Source organism: Ornithodoros turicata, chromosome 6 (genome assembly GCF_037126465.1).
Source record: "Ornithodoros turicata isolate Travis chromosome 6, ASM3712646v1, whole genome shotgun sequence".
In the NCBI taxonomy this organism is placed as follows: Eukaryota; Metazoa; Arthropoda; class Arachnida; order Ixodida; family Argasidae; genus Ornithodoros; species Ornithodoros turicata.
In genome coordinates, this window is record NC_088206.1 from 57,231,485 (window position 1) to 57,247,982 (window position 16,498).

The window sequence follows — 16,498 nt, forward strand, 5'->3', positions numbered from 1 at the left end:
CTCGTGCGTCAGACAACATTCGCGCTCCAACGCCAAAGCTGAAACAATATTTTAAATTTTATTATGTCAACATAATTTCACGTACCTCCTCTCCTTACAGTATATGTGCTATATGTGTGTGTACGGACTCCTAGAGGAAAGCGAAGGACACAAGGAGTAACTGGACGAATGAAGTAATTGGACTCCTACAATGAGTAATTGGACCATATAAACCGACCGTGAACGGTAATGCATCTGTACCTGAATCTGTATCTGCAACGTTTGCTTGGTACATGACAACTGTCAGGTGAAAGCGAGGTAGCGGTAATGAAGTATACAAAGAAAAGATTGAATTGAAATCAAAAGCATCAGAATTCATGTGGATTCTTCCTTCCTTTTCCCCCTTTTTGTTCTTCTATTCTTAGTATGCTGGGGATAACATTTATTCAGGCCTGTTCTCTGCTTATCATTGTCTTACGTATGCAACATCACCGTCTTTAGTGGTCGATCCGCTACAACTGTAGGCTGGCATACAGCACAGAAATACAAGAGAAACTTCAGATATTCTCGTTCGCACAATGTCATTTAAGACCGAGTTTACGATCTGAACGGCGATGACGCTGAGACGATTTGCAGTGATTGATCTCCGCAGCAGGATTGATAGTATCACTAAATGAGGCTGCGCTCTTACGGTCACGAGCACGTCACAAGGACACTGGACTTGCCAAGAAAGTCTCAGCTCTCTCCTAGACATCAATCTGGGACAAACTTCATCGTCTCAGTGTCATTCTTCTCGAACTTGACTTCCGGTACTGGTGCCTATATTTTCCACTTCAGTCGTATCACGAAACATTGCTTTACCAGTCGTAGAAGTTGCCGGTTCAGTCACAACTTCAGTGGACGTCGTAGACGTTATCGTCCGCATCGTCGTGGGCTCTGTCGTCTGCTTCGTTCTGGACGGTGTTGTCGTCGTCTGCTTGGTCGTAGACCTGGGCGTTGTTGAAGCAGACGCTGTTGAAGACTCCTCCTCTTGCACAGACGCCGGCTGCGGCGATGTCACCGGAGAGCAGACGGACGCTTCCTTTGGAACAGAAGTGGCGGCCTGTGGAACTTCACTCCGCATGTTTGGATCCCATAGGAAAACATAGTAAAGAGAGAGGACAATGGCGGCGAGCGACACGGATAATACATACGCCATGACAGTCATAAGTCGCACGATCTTTTTGTGTCGCTTCGTTTCGTAGATCTTGGCCTTGCTGCTGTCGAAAGGCAGGCCATTTGTAGCAGAAGGGTTCGCTAGAGGGATGCCTGGCAACGCCGTGGCGGTAGTGCCCGGAGCGGCATCTTGCTGCGTTGATGATGCCTGCATCTTCTTGCGCAGCTAACTCTGGCCTTTCGAAAGGACCGAAGAAGATGGGGGAGGACGGAGGATGGAGAAATGGATCGATGGGTGCCGTTGCGGGAAGAGAATGCGCAGAGCATTGCCGACGGCGGCGGCATCTAGAGGTCTCTCAAGCAGATGAGGAAAGCGGTAATAGCGGATATATGTGGCTTGTTACACTGGTTTCGTTCGGTTGTATAGTTCGGTGCCCCTTGACATCGTCGGCGGGCATCGGAATACGTGTCGAGGATACTCAGGTTGTACAGAAATCAGAGTTAAACCTCATTGAACGTGAAAGCAGTACAACAAGCTGTAACAACTGGAATATCTTATTGTATTGCGCTCCGCAACGCTGTTCGTGTCAGCCAGTATGATTTTGACGGTCTTGCATTACTTTTTTTTTATATTTGTGCTTGCATGAATACTTAAGTTTCGCCCGCGGTGAGCCCTGAAACTTCACAGGCTCAGTACTGACATGACCTCATTAACTGGACAGATTTCTGTGTGATTGCTCGCATTTCCATTCCGTATTGACATTCCCCGTTATCTTCATATCGTATACCGTTGTCGTTATCGCCAGTAAATTATCAGAAGCGGTATCATGTAACGAGTGCAACATGACAGTATTAACACACATCGCATCGTGACATGGGGCCGGCGTCAACCAACACGCTACAGAAGTTGCGTAGCTTTTACTTGTACCGTCCAGCAGTGCACGAACGCTGTGTGCCACACGTTTGTCGTACTGACATAGTTAAACAAGTTCATTCAACAAGTTCATAGTTTAAAAAGCTCAACAATTTGTTGCATGCAGCAAATATGACCGGCTTATGGGCTGGCTCGACGGGTGGATGTCTGAGAAAAACGAAATGGAAATGTTTGTTGCTACAGACTTACGACACGTATGCAACGTGACTTATCTGTGAGAACCGGTGTAGGCTTATCGCTGTGCGTTACACCACGTAGGGTTCAGGTGAGCGAGTGTGCCCTCTTGTAGGCCACATCGGTCTCGTCTTCATATCGTCATTATAGGGAGGATGTCATTATAGGGCGAGGAATGCTTTAGGATGTATTCCATGTCCTCCACCATCACGCCAATTATAATCCAACGACTTTCTCCAATTTAGGCTGAAGGACACGGTAAGAACGTGTGGACTAAGTTCGATTGCTAAGAAATTACGTATAAAATAATAATAATAATAATAAATTAATCGAATTAACAGATTATACATTGTTGCCCTATTGTCAGAGCCCGAAACTTACCCGTGTATCCACAGTGCGTCGTAGCTCGCGAGAAAAAGCAACCGAACAAAAAAGAAACAAACACCGTTTATTTTTGTTACAAATCTGAATTCTCCAAAGGCGCTAGCCCAAAGTATGAATCACGAAGTCCATGTAGTGCACTTCTCGCTAGGATTCATCAGGGTGTCGGAGCCACAGCTCCAGAAGGTTGGAAAACGAAACGAATTTCGTATCACACCATTCACCCTTAGATAGCTGACGCCACGCGTAGATTGCCCGACGACCTGCCTTTCCCAGGCCAATTCCGCGGTTTCGCAAATTCCCTTCGCGTAGGCGATGAAGAACAGTTGTTTTGCCGTGATGTTATTTCCACCTAGAAGACCTTCAATGTTAACCTGGTTTACCTTCTTCAAATATAGTTTCAATGCCGGAAGAAGTGCCATGCTGTCCACGACGCTCCATTCTGGTGCTATCAGATTGCGAATTCTCCCTGCGCTCAACATTTCGTATTGCTTCTCTAAGCAAATCTGTAAATCACGATATGCCATTCGGGTATCCGCACTCCATTTTAGTTTGGCAGGTGGAAAATTCTGCTCGTGAACGCCTTGAAAAAGCGCCCCGATCAATTTAGCAGCAATGTGCGGTACTTGAAGCAACATTAAGTCACTATCCACCAGGTACGCTGGGTCAAACATCGCCATCGGGACGAAAACGCTATTAGACTCCTTGTCGAACAACGGTTCCGTGTCGAACACCGACCCTTTCCATTCAGGCTCTTGCACACGACGAGACATCGTTACTCTGGACAGCTCCTTTTCCACGAAATGCTTTGCCATCGTGTGGTACATCAAGATAACGCCGTGTTTGCCGTGAGTACAAGGTGCCGACAGGTCGTCGGGTGGATCAGTCCAGGACCTGTAGAAGACATTGAGCTTTATCTTCGCTAGTCTTCGCTTGAGCAGTTCCTTATCGGCGACACTGATCCAAGGCGCATTGTTGATGTTTAGGATAAAACCTGCCTGAATCTCGTTGAGAAGGGCCCATGTCTTATCCTGGTTGACTACATGTCCTTGTGTGGTCTGAGCGTACGTTTGTTGGAACACGTGCGGTGCGACGCGTTCAAATACCCTCAGACATCTGCGCCACCTTGGCCACGAAGGCCTGATGTATCCTGTTATTTCTCTCATCTGGACGGACGCCAGGTCTGCGGCTTGTTCCGGAAGCAACGGCGAGATGTGCAGCAAGGCTCGGAAGCCTAAATAATTGAGGACATCGATGGGCCTACTGAGGTGCAGCGCAGAACTCAACGACCTGATGTATGATTCCGACTTCACGATGACTTTTGTCTGACCATGAACTACTGTGATGTTGTTGAACACAACCGTTAGCAGTGGGATAAAGCTCCTGTAGTGTCTAAGTTGCACCGCCTTGTACCATTTTCCACCGAAGGATTCGTCACCGCGATTTACAGATATATCAGCTAGCTTGCTCGAAAAATCGAGAACTCTTTTCGGGATATCCACATACTTGCCAGAGGTGAAGACTTTGAAACAGGATGTGATCGCCATATGATACCACTGTGGTAGAGTGCTGTTCTTCGCTTCATACTGTCCTATCAAGAGACTCGGCTCTCCCAACGCGATTATGTAACGGCTTTCAACGTCGGGATCGACTTCAACGTTCACTGAGAGAAGGGTTGAAAGTCCCAAGTGCCGTATCATCAAGCCAGCAGGCTTCCATATGTTTGTGTGCGATCTGGTCACGAAAGGCCATCCTTGAAGACCCAAACTCGACATGTAATTAAGGAGGGACGATCGCGGTTCGTCTAAGAATGGCTTGTGAACGCACGTATCGATAATCTGCCCGAGTAACCTCATTTGTGAGGCATGTCCTTCTTTGGCCATGAGTGTGTGGTAGATTATCTCTTCCATTTTCTTCACCAGTAAAGAATCTAGAGATGTTCCGATTTCAGGGTGCAACTGCTTCCACCGACCACAAACAAAACCGTAAAAATCGCTGCAAGGATTCGTGCTCCAGTTCAAGTACTTCGTAATGTAGACAGACTCCTCTTCACACACTTTTGTCTCACACCATCCGATATTCGTAATTTTGGCCGCCGACCTTGACGGGACAGAAGACTTGCCTCTTCCTCTTACTGTTGTCCTTTGTTTCGCAGAACCATTGGTGGCAGCACGATCACGTGCACTATTTGCAATATTAACGGGAGTCGTGGCTCCTAATTCGACGCCTGAAGCGTCACGTTCTGGGTACAACTTCATGCCTTCCCACACGATCGCTTTTTTACGACGTCGATCTTCTGGAGTCACGACGTGCCCTACTATGTGCCCGTCACCCCGAGGTCTTAATGAGAAAGCCATCGAAGAGCTTCTAACCGTCGGCTTCTGTATGGCAGAAAAGTGGCCTGATTTGCGAAGTACGGAGCTTCTTCGCGTTCTTTTCACCGAGATACGCCCGGTGTTGAGCTCCTCCTGACGCGAGTCACTGATAATGGACCGTGTAATTGTAAGGGGCAATAATTCATGCCGACCAGCATGGTACGAACGAAAAACGAATAACGCCATGATAATCACGGCGAGGACTCCAAGGGACAGAAGGCAAGTCATCGGCCCTCGGGATACGCCATTTGTCCAGCCTGATAACTGTGACTCTTTCGAACTATTCGTAGAGCTACTAGCAGTGGTATACTTGCTGGCCCCGCTTGAGTTCCATGGTTCGGAAGAGCTGGCGTTGGATGTTTCAAAACTGGACCTGTTCTTGAAGTAACTCGGAAGGATGACATTCGAGAGCTGCTTGACGGCACCGCGCAGCGTCTTGTAGGACGGCAGTCTCTCACGATTCGTACTTTGCCACGATTCATCGGTGCTGTACGTTGTGTCCTGGCCGATAGTCGCTTGGGAAGTGTCCCAGGAATAGAGATCGGTGCTCTGGGAAAGAGAGCTAGGCTCGGAGAGACTACGGCGTTGTGTGTAGGTCCGTCCACTCGTAGAGCCGGGCTGCGGTGACCACGTTGATTCAGCGGAGCAATCCGTGATAGTTGGGATCGCGAACCGTACTGTTCTTGCATGACGATTACTCCTGCGCCCCTTGCCGTAGTTGGGAGAAGTATGATGTTCCAACATGACGACGGATAGCGACTGAATCCGAACAAGCAGCTGTCTCGCTCGAGATGGTTTGAACGAGCATTCGCCACGCGCTTTTTCCGATGACAATGCTCGTGATACCGCACCTGGCGGAAACCCGCTCGCTACATATTGACGCTTCATGACGGTGAAGTAGTTCACCATAATGCTGTGCATATGCTGGTGCCCTGCTATGGTGGACGGTTATTGTGTTAGGTGGCGGGTGGTGGTGTGCTATTTCCGAGCTATCTGCTTGCCGCTGTGGTACTTATGCGTCAACTGGATACATAACTGGATGCAGTCTCTGCATGCTCTTAGCCAAGACCTATTCTATACTAGAGACCTATGGCGATCGCCTATGAGAGAGCCGGGTCATTGGTTAGTTACCCTAGTGGCCGCTGCAAGCGCCACATAAATTATTGGAGGGGATGACATGTACACTGTTATCATCATTGCCACCTTCGTTCGTCTGGTACACGGGGCTCTCTGGTACACGGGGTATATAGCACTATGGCGGGATAGTGGTACATAAGCTGTTGCTAAGCGCGCGCTACCCTCTTCCGTACCTCTTCGTCGTTGTCAATACAGCCCACCATACATTGCCGTGGATTCGGCAAACACGTGGTAACGAATAGTGGTAGCTAGCGCCAAATCCCCTAGGTTTTTTTTAAGGAGTAGCAAGCCGGCACTTGCCTGGCTGACATCTCCTTCTGTGTGAATAAACATATACCCCCCCCCCCCCCCCATAGCGAGGCGGAAGATTGCCAGAAGAAGAAGGAATATTGCCAGAAGATTGCCAGAACACTACCCCGGTGCTGGGAGCTTTGCGGATGTCCAGGTGTCTGGTATGTTAATAGGTTGTGGCGTAGCGATCATTGTGTGCTGGACAAGTTTCCCTCTGTTCTTTCTCCCCTATTTGGTTTTCTTTCTGCTCTTGTTCCTGCAAATACACGGCATTAAGACGCTATACATAGTCAGTGACGGCAGAAGGCTACGCAAGCGGAGAGGAAGGCACCGAGGCGCCTTCTCAACTTCTGGTAGCAGCACAACTGGCACGAGACGTATCTTCGTCTTGGGGCACGGTCGTGAGCAGAGAGCAGCTCCTAGACGCTCAGAGAGCAGACGGCCTTTGTCAGCGGGTGTCGAAGTGGATAGCTGAGCAAGACTCGGCGGACACCTGAACGACTGACGGACGGCACGACTTCTATCTGCTGGGCGAGGATGGCATCCTGTTCAGATACATACACCAGGCGGATGAGGACGACGGCTCATCCCCGTTCACAGTCGTGGTGCCAGGGAAGTTGCGTAAGTCTTTCATACGTTACTTTCATGACTCGGCCTTGGCAGGTCACAGCAGCGGCACGAAAACTTATGAAAAGTTGTGTCGTGTTGCGACATGGCCAGGAATGAGGCAGGATGTAGCAAAGTATGTCCGTACTTGTCCCGTATGCCAGAGAGCAAAACCTTGTGGTGGTTTACCCCCTGGGTGCTTACAGCCTGTTCAGAGCAATAGACCCTGGCAGATAGTTGCTTGTGATGTGATGGGACCATTTCCCCGTAGTCCTAGAGGTAACCAGTATTTGCTTGTGGTTACTGATCATTTCACGAAATGGGTTGAGCTGTTTACTCGCTGACTTCCCAGAGAGTGTGGGAAAGACTACTAGACACCTTTTGCCGGTTCGGGTTCCCACACGCTATAGGCCATCCACGTCGGCATCATGAAGAATAACCATAGCTGATTTAGAATAAGATATCTGAATTCCGAGTCGAGACTGGTAGGTGATCCGGGTTCGAATCCCACTGTGTTGTCTGGACTTGTTTTTAGAGCACACGTCTTAGGCGCCCGTTCCTGCGTTGAGCGGCGTCGGCGTTGTAACCGGCAGAGCGAACGAGGAGCGAAGCGAAGGATGGAAGTACGGGATAGCGTGAGGAGGAGAGCATCGGGGAAGCGTACGGCGAGAGTGAAGACGGCGCAAGGAGGAAGGCGAAGGAGGAGGGCGCACTTGGGGAAGCCGGATCGCATCTGGTCGCAGTTCGGTGAGCTTGGCTACAAACTTGCGACTGGAACCGTGGCGGCGGCAAAATCGCACGTATTAAAAAGTCGTGTACTCCTATGCCAAGAGTCACCCGCGAAAGTTGGTATACGTGGACTGAGTCGCGCTCCAGACATAACCGGGTTCTACCATAGCAACGTGGGCAACGACTTCGCAAAGACTTCACGAACTGGGATAGGAGTGCTACCTGAAGAAAGTGCTATGTGTGGAAAATAAAAACAGCTGCGCTCAAATTTCGCATTACCTACGATCGCAGTCATCCAGTGTTTCTTCGCTTTTCCTCCAGCTCCCCAAGGAATATGATCTTAACGAAGTCGACCCTGAACACTCCAGGGTACTCCTGGAGAAGCTTGCCACTATATCGCCAGGCATATAGCTCGGAAAATAACGATATAATTAGACACATCAGGGGAAATATTGGAGATAGACTAATGGACCAATATCGAAATTTTTCAAGCATCGTACTATTATTCGTAGTCAAGAGGCACTTTTCTGGACTAATTTCAACGCAATTTCTGCTCGGGGTTTTACAATTATTCTGTCACTGAAAAATACGTTTCAGTTTCGGTATAAAACACTGGCGTTACTTGACGTGTATTTGTGAGCTGTTTGGCCTTTTTTCGCGCTTTTGAGCAGAATTGTCTCGAAAATGATTTGATTTGAGTGGTTTGCGTGAACGTAGATTTGCTAAAGGTGTAAGAGGTGCTGCTCGCTTTTAACTTTTAACCTCATGCCACTTCTGAGATCGGTCTTAGGCCAGGTGACATTTCAAGAAGGGGGCCCGGAGTCTGAAATCCTTATTTGTGTCCAGTCTGAACGACGAAGCCATGCGGATCTCTGAATAATTTGAGATGTTTATACCCGAGATTGTGTATGAACACACCTCTCAGTAAAGCTCTTAACTCGGCACTTACGTGTTGTTACTTCTGGTCTGTGCTACTACAGACTACTAGCAGTAGATTTAAAACAGTGCTCATCTACAGTGCTTATTACCATCGAGGGTTTTACGTGCCATATCAATGGGCATGTTCGGTAGAAGATACATACAAAAAAGAAAATAACTTCTACAGCGTTCTGTCTGGCCTCGTAGGTCTGGACATTTATTGTTTTCATATGGGTTTTAATGCCACTTGAGCTATACTTGATCGCTGTTCTCTTCAGTGGGAGTGTTGTCTGTTGGGTCAGTGTGTTTGGCATGTGTCGCCATGTATTTTGTGTAGTGTAAGACTGTTCTGTGAAACGTGCTTGAGTCAACACATACATGCAGTGTCAATAAACTCGTTTGAATAAGCGCAAGCTGGTTCCTTACATTACAGCGTCTTTTTAGGTCTCTTTTTAGAACGCGTTCACGTTTTGGCAGCATGCAAAGCGGGCGAATGAGCAGCCCGTGTACTACCGGTGGTATATACAGGCAGCGTATATCGATTAATTCGTGACTAAAAGCGCTAAGCCGGGATGAGATGATATGATATGCGATACAGTGTTCGTGACACTGCATCGCTCTATCACTCTGCACGATGGTCAGCATGTATGTGTCTAGTTTAAGAGTGTAGGTAAATTTCGCGACCAGCTCGCGTGGCTCAATGGTTAACGTGCTTCTCGCGTCACGTCGAGACTGGGAGGTACCCGGGTTCGAATCCTGGTGCCGGCTGTGCTGTCTGGGATTTTTCTTGGATTTTCCCCTGACGCTCTCACTGTGAGGCTGACAACGGCGAGCCCTTTCAGAAGCACCACCACCAGGTGAATTTCATCATGACGGATCGGTACACGCTGTGTGATGCAGAAACTCCGACGTCTTCAACAGTTTCAAACTGACATGCGAGGTTGTAAGAGAGGAGAGGAGAAAGAAATGAGTGAAGCTAAGCAAGGGCGCACCACAGTTAAAAAATACGCAATAGCAGCAGCTGATGAACACATAACAATGATAGAGGGGTGGTATAAAAGGCAATCGATATACTGTTCAAAGCTGCCTGTTGGTAATGTGGATGAATTCATGATCAAAAGTGCTAAACCCTGAACAAGGACGAAATATTCGTATTCGTTCGAATCCTATTACCGGCTGTGCTGTACCAACTCGCCCAACCATTGCTTTCGCTGTATGAGGTTTTCCCCTGGTTTTGCAGCATACTTTCCGGACGAATGTCGGCACAGTTCTCCCTGCAGGATGAACCCCCCACTCCATTCCTGTTGTCCTCTCTCCATTTGTCCATGTCTGTACGCTGCTCATAGCCACAGTTGCCTCGCGGCCCTAACATGGAATGAAAAAAAAAAACATACTTGAGGTTGTCCCGACTTGTCTTTCCCCTTCAGGACTCCATTGTTTCAAGTTTGCCCTGTTTTTTCTTCTTTTTTTTATTCTAAACTTTTTTCACTTAATGTTCCGGATTTCTGAGTTGGGGTGGGGGTGGGGGGGGGGGGGGTGGCCGCTCTTATTATCGCTCTATGCCAGGGTGTCGAACCGTATATGAATACGTGTTCGGTTCGGGTCTGAGTTCGCGTTGCTTTGATTTCATTCCGGTTCAGTTCCGGTTCGGCCACGCCAAAAGTCGAACCGGTTCAACGCTTCCACTTTATATGTTTCATAAAACTGCTTTTATCAGGAAATGCGTGGCTAATAGCTTACTGCTGTTGCCTGCATTGACGTTTTTAGCGGTCAGATACTCCCTTTAGCGAGAGAAAGGAGAAATGGATGAACACTTATTGCAAATAGAGTCCACGCTGATGAAGCGGTGTAGTCCTGCTATTTTCTGTTCCCAGATTCTCTTTTTTTCGCACGCACTGTGCCAGCAAGATACACTTAAAGGAAGCCTAATAAGATGGGCAGCGTTACATAGACGAGGGTACTTGCCGGCACACTGCCTCCGCAGCGTGAATCGATCTGAAACCGAACTGAACCATATCGAAAATAAGCCTGCCAGCCTTACTGTGTCCGACTCCGAGCTCACAGCTGTGCACTAGTTAATCCACAACACAAAGGCAATGTGTCACGACACAATTGCACTACCAATAAGAAGGACTGCATTTACTTTTCAAACCACGACCAATCAAACAGGAACCGTTCTGCATACGCTCCTTCTCCACTTCTCATGTTTCTGACTTGTTTAATTTTTACTGCTCACGTGGAAAGGGAAATGTTGGGTGCTTACTTAATCACATATTCGTCCTATAGAGCTACATAACTGGCCTACTCGATTCCTGTTTCATTCGTCCGCGTGGAGCCTCGTCTCTGAAGAATAGACGCCGCAGCGCGTGCGTGGGGCGCTAGCTGCGGCGCTCACAAGGACAACTGCGCTTCAAGGTGTTAAAAAGACGCTGAAGGTATACTTACTATACGTCCTCGTCTGACTGCTAGGTGAAAATTTCCGAAATCCATGATATGGACACGTGATGATGATACCAATGTGTCTTCGTTCGGGGATTGAGAAGAACTCTTATGCCGACTTCTTTTTTGTCCGAACCGTTTTGTTGCGAACCGGTTACCGCTATTATTTTTAACGGTTCTGCTCCGGTTCGGGTTCAACAGTGTCATGAAATTTTCGGTTCGGGTTCGGGTTCGTTTCCGGTAAAAATAACGGTTCGGGTACGGTTTTCGATTCGGGTTCGGTTCGACACCCTGCTCTATGCCTTATTAATGCGTCCGATCCACCTGGCGTAATATCACTGAGGTAATTGAAGTAGGTTTACGCGTAAGGTGTGTCAGCCTATTCGTGTGGTGAATGCTGCACGTGCCGCAGGATAGGGCTATATCACTTCCTGAGAATACAGCTTCTCGCTATATAGCAAAAGTACGTATAGCACATGCATGAATGAATAGTCGGATGCGGTTTATGCGACATATAAATTAGAAACAGATGGTTCTTTCAGCCTTATACACGAGCGCTTCTTTATTATAGTAGCTTCTTTTCCGACGTATCAATGCACATTGTGCGCTACCAACGCAACATGTGGAACATACCCGCGTCGGATAGGACCGGTTTTTTAAACTTGCTTGGGAGACACAAAATAGTCATCTATGGTGCGGATACCTGCAAGAAAGTATTGTGCTACGGGACTTCTAATAGCGACGTTTCTGTGTGTCGGTATATGTGAGTTCCTTGAACAGTTATCGAGTGCCATCACTACGAAGAGTTCTTGCTGGTTTCGAAAGATACAGGGGGGGGGGGGCGACTAATATTTATCCTTAACTATTTTGCAGGTATCTGGCTTCGAAGGCAATGGTATTTTTCTCAACATCGTGTTCCTGGAGCACACCCACGCGGTAGGTTTGAACGACTTTCATGTCCCCATGGCGCGATTTACATCTTCACACGAATTTCATGTTGTCTGTATCTCGTTTGGCCGCACGTGAATATGATCGTTAAAACGTACAAAAACTAACGCTTCAGATTTCGCCACTTCATGTTCAAACTGTCCTCGGCGTACATTCTTCTTCGTGGAGACTTCCGGCACAGACCGACTGAATGCTCGACAAGCTTGTTCCGTAGAATCGGCTGCTGTGCACCACCCAAACATTACTGTCAAGCTGCTGATGACCGCAAGGCCAAACGCTGCCTCCTTATACCTGCGTATCCTCAGGAAGATCCGCAATATCCGCATCGGACGCATCATTCCTCAAGCAGCCTTCCAGAACACTTCGCTCGAGTCTTGGTACGTGTCTCCCTCGCGACTGAAGAGCCCATTTGCAGTAGCCCATCTTAGTGACGCGCTAAGACTTCTGCTGTTGTGGCGTCATGGAGGATTGTACGCCGATACTGACGTCATCGTACAACGGTCGATGATAGATCTAAGGAACGTTTTGGGAAAGCAGGATCATCACTCCCTAGGCAATGGAGTGCTCGTCTTCGACAAAGGTCACCCGCTGCTGCTCGAAACGATGGAAGCATTCTCAAAAACTTATAACCCCATGGTGTGGTCTGGAAGCGGGCCGCTGCTCCTAGAGGAAGTTTTGAAGGGCCACTGTTCAGATTTTCTAAATAAAACGGGGTACGAACGGTGTGGTGAAGTGGATGCATTACCGACGAACGCTTTCTATGCTGTACAGTACCCGTTTTGGAATGATCTCTTCATTCCCCAGAGGACGGCGGAAGTGCTGAGGCGAACAAATGACAGTTTCTTGATCCACTTCTGGAATATGCTCAGTAGGAACACACCCGTGTTTGTTGGACAGGGTTCAACCTACGATGTTTCAGCAAGGAAACACTGTCCCTCTGTGTACCAAGCGGTGAAAAGGATTTTTGTGAGTTTTTAATGCAAAGTTGGTCCTGGCGTCGTGTTTTGTAAATGTTATCGGTGTTGTCTCTGTAACGTGCTGCAGATTAAGACCAGACGCTTCCTACGTTTGAAGTATGGCAGTCATCGAAGAAGCCAGACAGCGGCGAGATTTGAACCACGCATCTCTCGATTACCGAGCGACCGCCTTGACCAATTCGACCACGCTGGCATCCACTTTCCGATGACTTGCCTGGGAGACTCATTTCACTGCCGGGACACACAATCATCTTATAAGGCATGAGCTCAACCGCGGGCTACGAACCAGACTTGTACCTAACGCGTTACAAGTAATTGCGTTACATGTAATCAATTACGTTTTGGAGTAAGTTTTCGAGTAATCGATTGCATTTTTGAACAAGTAATTTTTCAAGTAATTCGATTACAATTTTGAGTAACCAATTACTTTTGAAGTAGAGCCTGACTCAAAATAAGAATGCTCTGTGACAAATTTCCTGTGTGTTTGTTGGGCTATTCTACTGTAGTAACCGGGAAAAATATTATTGCTACTTCTCAGGCGCGAGTCGCTCGCGCTATTTCAGCTGTCCCAATCACTCGGGAGTTGGTTTTCTTTTCTTTCTTTTTTCGAAGCACACAGAGGCGGAAATTTTTGGATGAATTGAAAGTAACGGCCCGAGTAACATGTTACTTTTATGCTCGTTACTCAATTCCATTTTGAGTCGAGTAATTTGTAACAGTAATCAATTGCTTTTGCTAGAAGAGTAACGGTATTTAATTACTTGTTTGGAGTAACCGGCACAAGTCTGCCACGAACTCACGTGAAGGTCGACACGGCGTATCGCTGTGCTGGATCTGCCGCATATATTAGCACACTCACTGGATAACGTCACACGTGCGACCAGAGCATGCGTTATTTTTCCGATCTCTGGTCACAGGTGTGATGTTATCTGCTGAGTGCGCGGCATGATCGAGCTCAGCGATACGCCACATGTGTCGTCCTTCACGTGAGTTTGTAGCACGTGGCTATGCTGCCGAGCTCTGCTGCGCTGTGTATATGGCCCGCTATACTTGTGGTGTGCTCTCTCTTCTTCTGTTTGTGGAATGTGTTGTCTGGGCGCCGAAATTATTTAATCAGGATGGGACGTCCTAATACGTCGCCTGCACAACAAGCTGCCTCCAAAGAACGGCGCCGAGTCAAGCAACGAGAATGGATGCAACGAGTTCGGTTGAATGCTACGGTTGATAACATCGGTGAAATCTGCGGCGTCCGCAATTAGACAGTGGACTCTTGGTTGCCACAGTCTGCTTCTCACCCACAGCAACACAGACACAGGTTCTGAACTTCATAGTTTCCGCACTCACAGTACATCGACACGAAACAATTATTCAACTAGGTGATTTCAACGCGGATGCTAATAAGACCACATTCCCAACCGAGCTCCCAACCAGATGGCATTGTATCTGTGCAGCAAACTGACAGAACCCACCACCAACTACAACTCGTGCATAGACCTGGGGGCTTAATCCCTTCGTCGTCGTTACGGTCGTTACAAGCTAACGAGTGGCGGGAAATTCAAAAAGGTGGGCACGTGACACATTGCGCGTGACGTGTACCACGGCCTTCACGTATCGCGCGAAGAGCGCCGTGCATGTGTTTCATCACGTGCCCACCTTTTTAAATTTCCCGCCCACCTTTTTAAATTTCCCGCCCGCCTTTTTGAATTTCCCGCCACTCGTTAGCTTGTAACGACCGTAACGACGATGAAGCGATTAGGCCCCCTGGTCTTCGAGAACCGAACATTGGTGCAAGAAGTAACTCTCACAAAGCTTTTCTCAGATCACAAAGAAAATGAAATAAGATACAGTCAGTAGAAACTCTGATGTAAAATGCTTTAATCACCATTTGTCAACAATGTACCGACGAAGGTGCCTACACCCCTCCTCAGCAGCTGCCGCTGCTAATTCGTGTTAAATCCAAGCGTTAACCGTCCCTCAAGTTTTTGTTGTGGTCTGGGGGGTGGATTCAAAACCTCACTTGGGGGCGGGGGAGATTTTTTTGTCGGAACGCGTGGCGGTGGAGGAGGTAAAAAGACCATAAGTAATTCACGAAAAACCCAAAGCGGAGTAAAGCAAAAGCGGAGCTCGCCTCGGCTCGTTTCCCTATCTGTTCTCGTAAAGAGGAAACCTAATAATGGTTAACCTAAGAATTATGTGTGTGTGGGGGGGGGGGGGGGGGGGGGGGGAGGTCGAGCCCTCCTGGATCCGCCTCCAGTTGTGTTGAATTTAATTGTTCGCACGACCTCTGCAATTTACGTTAGCATGACACTAGCGCGCCTGGAGTACACAGGTAGCTACCAAGAACCCCACGAACATTTCTGAAGGCCTCAACGCCCTATTAAAAAAAAAGAAAAAGAAGAAGAAACCTGAAAGGAAGACGTCTGAATCATCCTGGTGTTTTTAGTGGCTGTGAGTTTAGGAAAAATCTTCCTGGGAACAGCAGTGCAAAAGGACACTGCCCTGACGTCCGTTTTTATTGGCCACGCAATCAAGGACACGGCCCACCCGGGGGCGGACCGCGTTATCAAGGGACCCTTCTCCAATATATGAAGGATCGGCTGCCCTTGGCTTCCCTCCACCGTGTACGTGATTTGGTGCGTATTGTCATCAAGTAACGAACCTGCCTATGAAAGCAGGCCCTTATACACGTACTGCAACTCTAGCCTATACATACTGGAGAACAATTCCACCCGAAGGTGGATTGCTGTGCGTATCCGAGAGACCATGCGAACAACCCAGAACTCAGGAATAGTCGTTTCGGAGGCTAGTACGGTCCTAGCTCTGCGGCTAGAACATAATCTCCCACTCACCTTGGACATGGCCGAAAAGACGTGTGGATGACAACCACCGACGCGAACACGTACTCCAGGGCACCATACAGGCTCCTACTCACGTCCAAGGTGCGTACGAAGGCCAGCACGAATGGCTTGATGGCACCCTGCGCTTCCGGAGTCTGGGCCACCGAACGCTAAGCGCCACCGGCTAATACACACTTGGAAGTTAATTTCTTGGGAGGATTTTAGGAAAAATCTCCCGGGAAGGATACGACCACGACGACCGTTGTATTGCCAACTGTAGGATGGGTTTGGGAGATTTGTGGTGTTTCTTTCTCTGATGTTAACATGAGAAATTCCACACACACATGTATTGGCATCGGAGCGGAACACGGACTAGGCTAGGACTACGTAGTTGCCAACTCTAGAGCAGATCACTGCATGTCAAAGATTGATATGTGTGCTGGACGTCACCACGCAACGATTGAAGACTTGCGGAAGGCTGCGTACGTGACATCAGGGGGGGGGGGGGATTCATTGGCAGAAAAAAAAAGAAAGGGGAAAGGTCAGCCATGCAGCACGCCGGCTTGCTATTCCCTAAACAAACAAAAAGGAAAAATGACATCGGCACAGTCAACATGG

At 48.2% G+C, this 16,498-nt stretch overlaps 1 protein-coding gene across 1 annotated transcript; it reads left to right on the forward strand.

The window, feature by feature from the left end:
- The first annotated feature begins 11,746 nt into the window (after window positions 1–11,746).
- LOC135398100 (lactosylceramide 4-alpha-galactosyltransferase-like) lies at window positions 11,747–13,061 on the forward strand. The gene is made up of 3 exons (XM_064629525.1): window positions 11,747–11,881; window positions 11,992–12,054; window positions 12,182–13,061. Exons 1-3 carry the CDS (start codon window positions 11,809–11,811, stop codon window positions 13,042–13,044), a joined length of 999 nt encoding a protein of 332 aa, XP_064485595.1. The 5' UTR covers window positions 11,747–11,808; the 3' UTR covers window positions 13,045–13,061.
- The last annotated feature ends 3,437 nt before the right edge of the window (window positions 13,062–16,498 follow it).

Excerpts from the sequence above, each read along its gene's own strand:
- LOC135398100 (XM_064629525.1), top strand. The coding sequence starts at position 11,809 with ATGGTGCGGATACCTGCAAGAAAGTATTGTGCTACGGGACTTCTAATA. Across the intron at positions 11,882-11,991 it reads GTTTCTGTGTGTCGGTATAT|GTATCTGGCTTCGAAGGCAA; the intron begins GTGAGTTCCTTG and ends ACTATTTTGCAG. Across the intron at positions 12,055-12,181 it reads TCCTGGAGCACACCCACGCG|ATTTCGCCACTTCATGTTCA; the intron begins GTAGGTTTGAAC and ends CTAACGCTTCAG.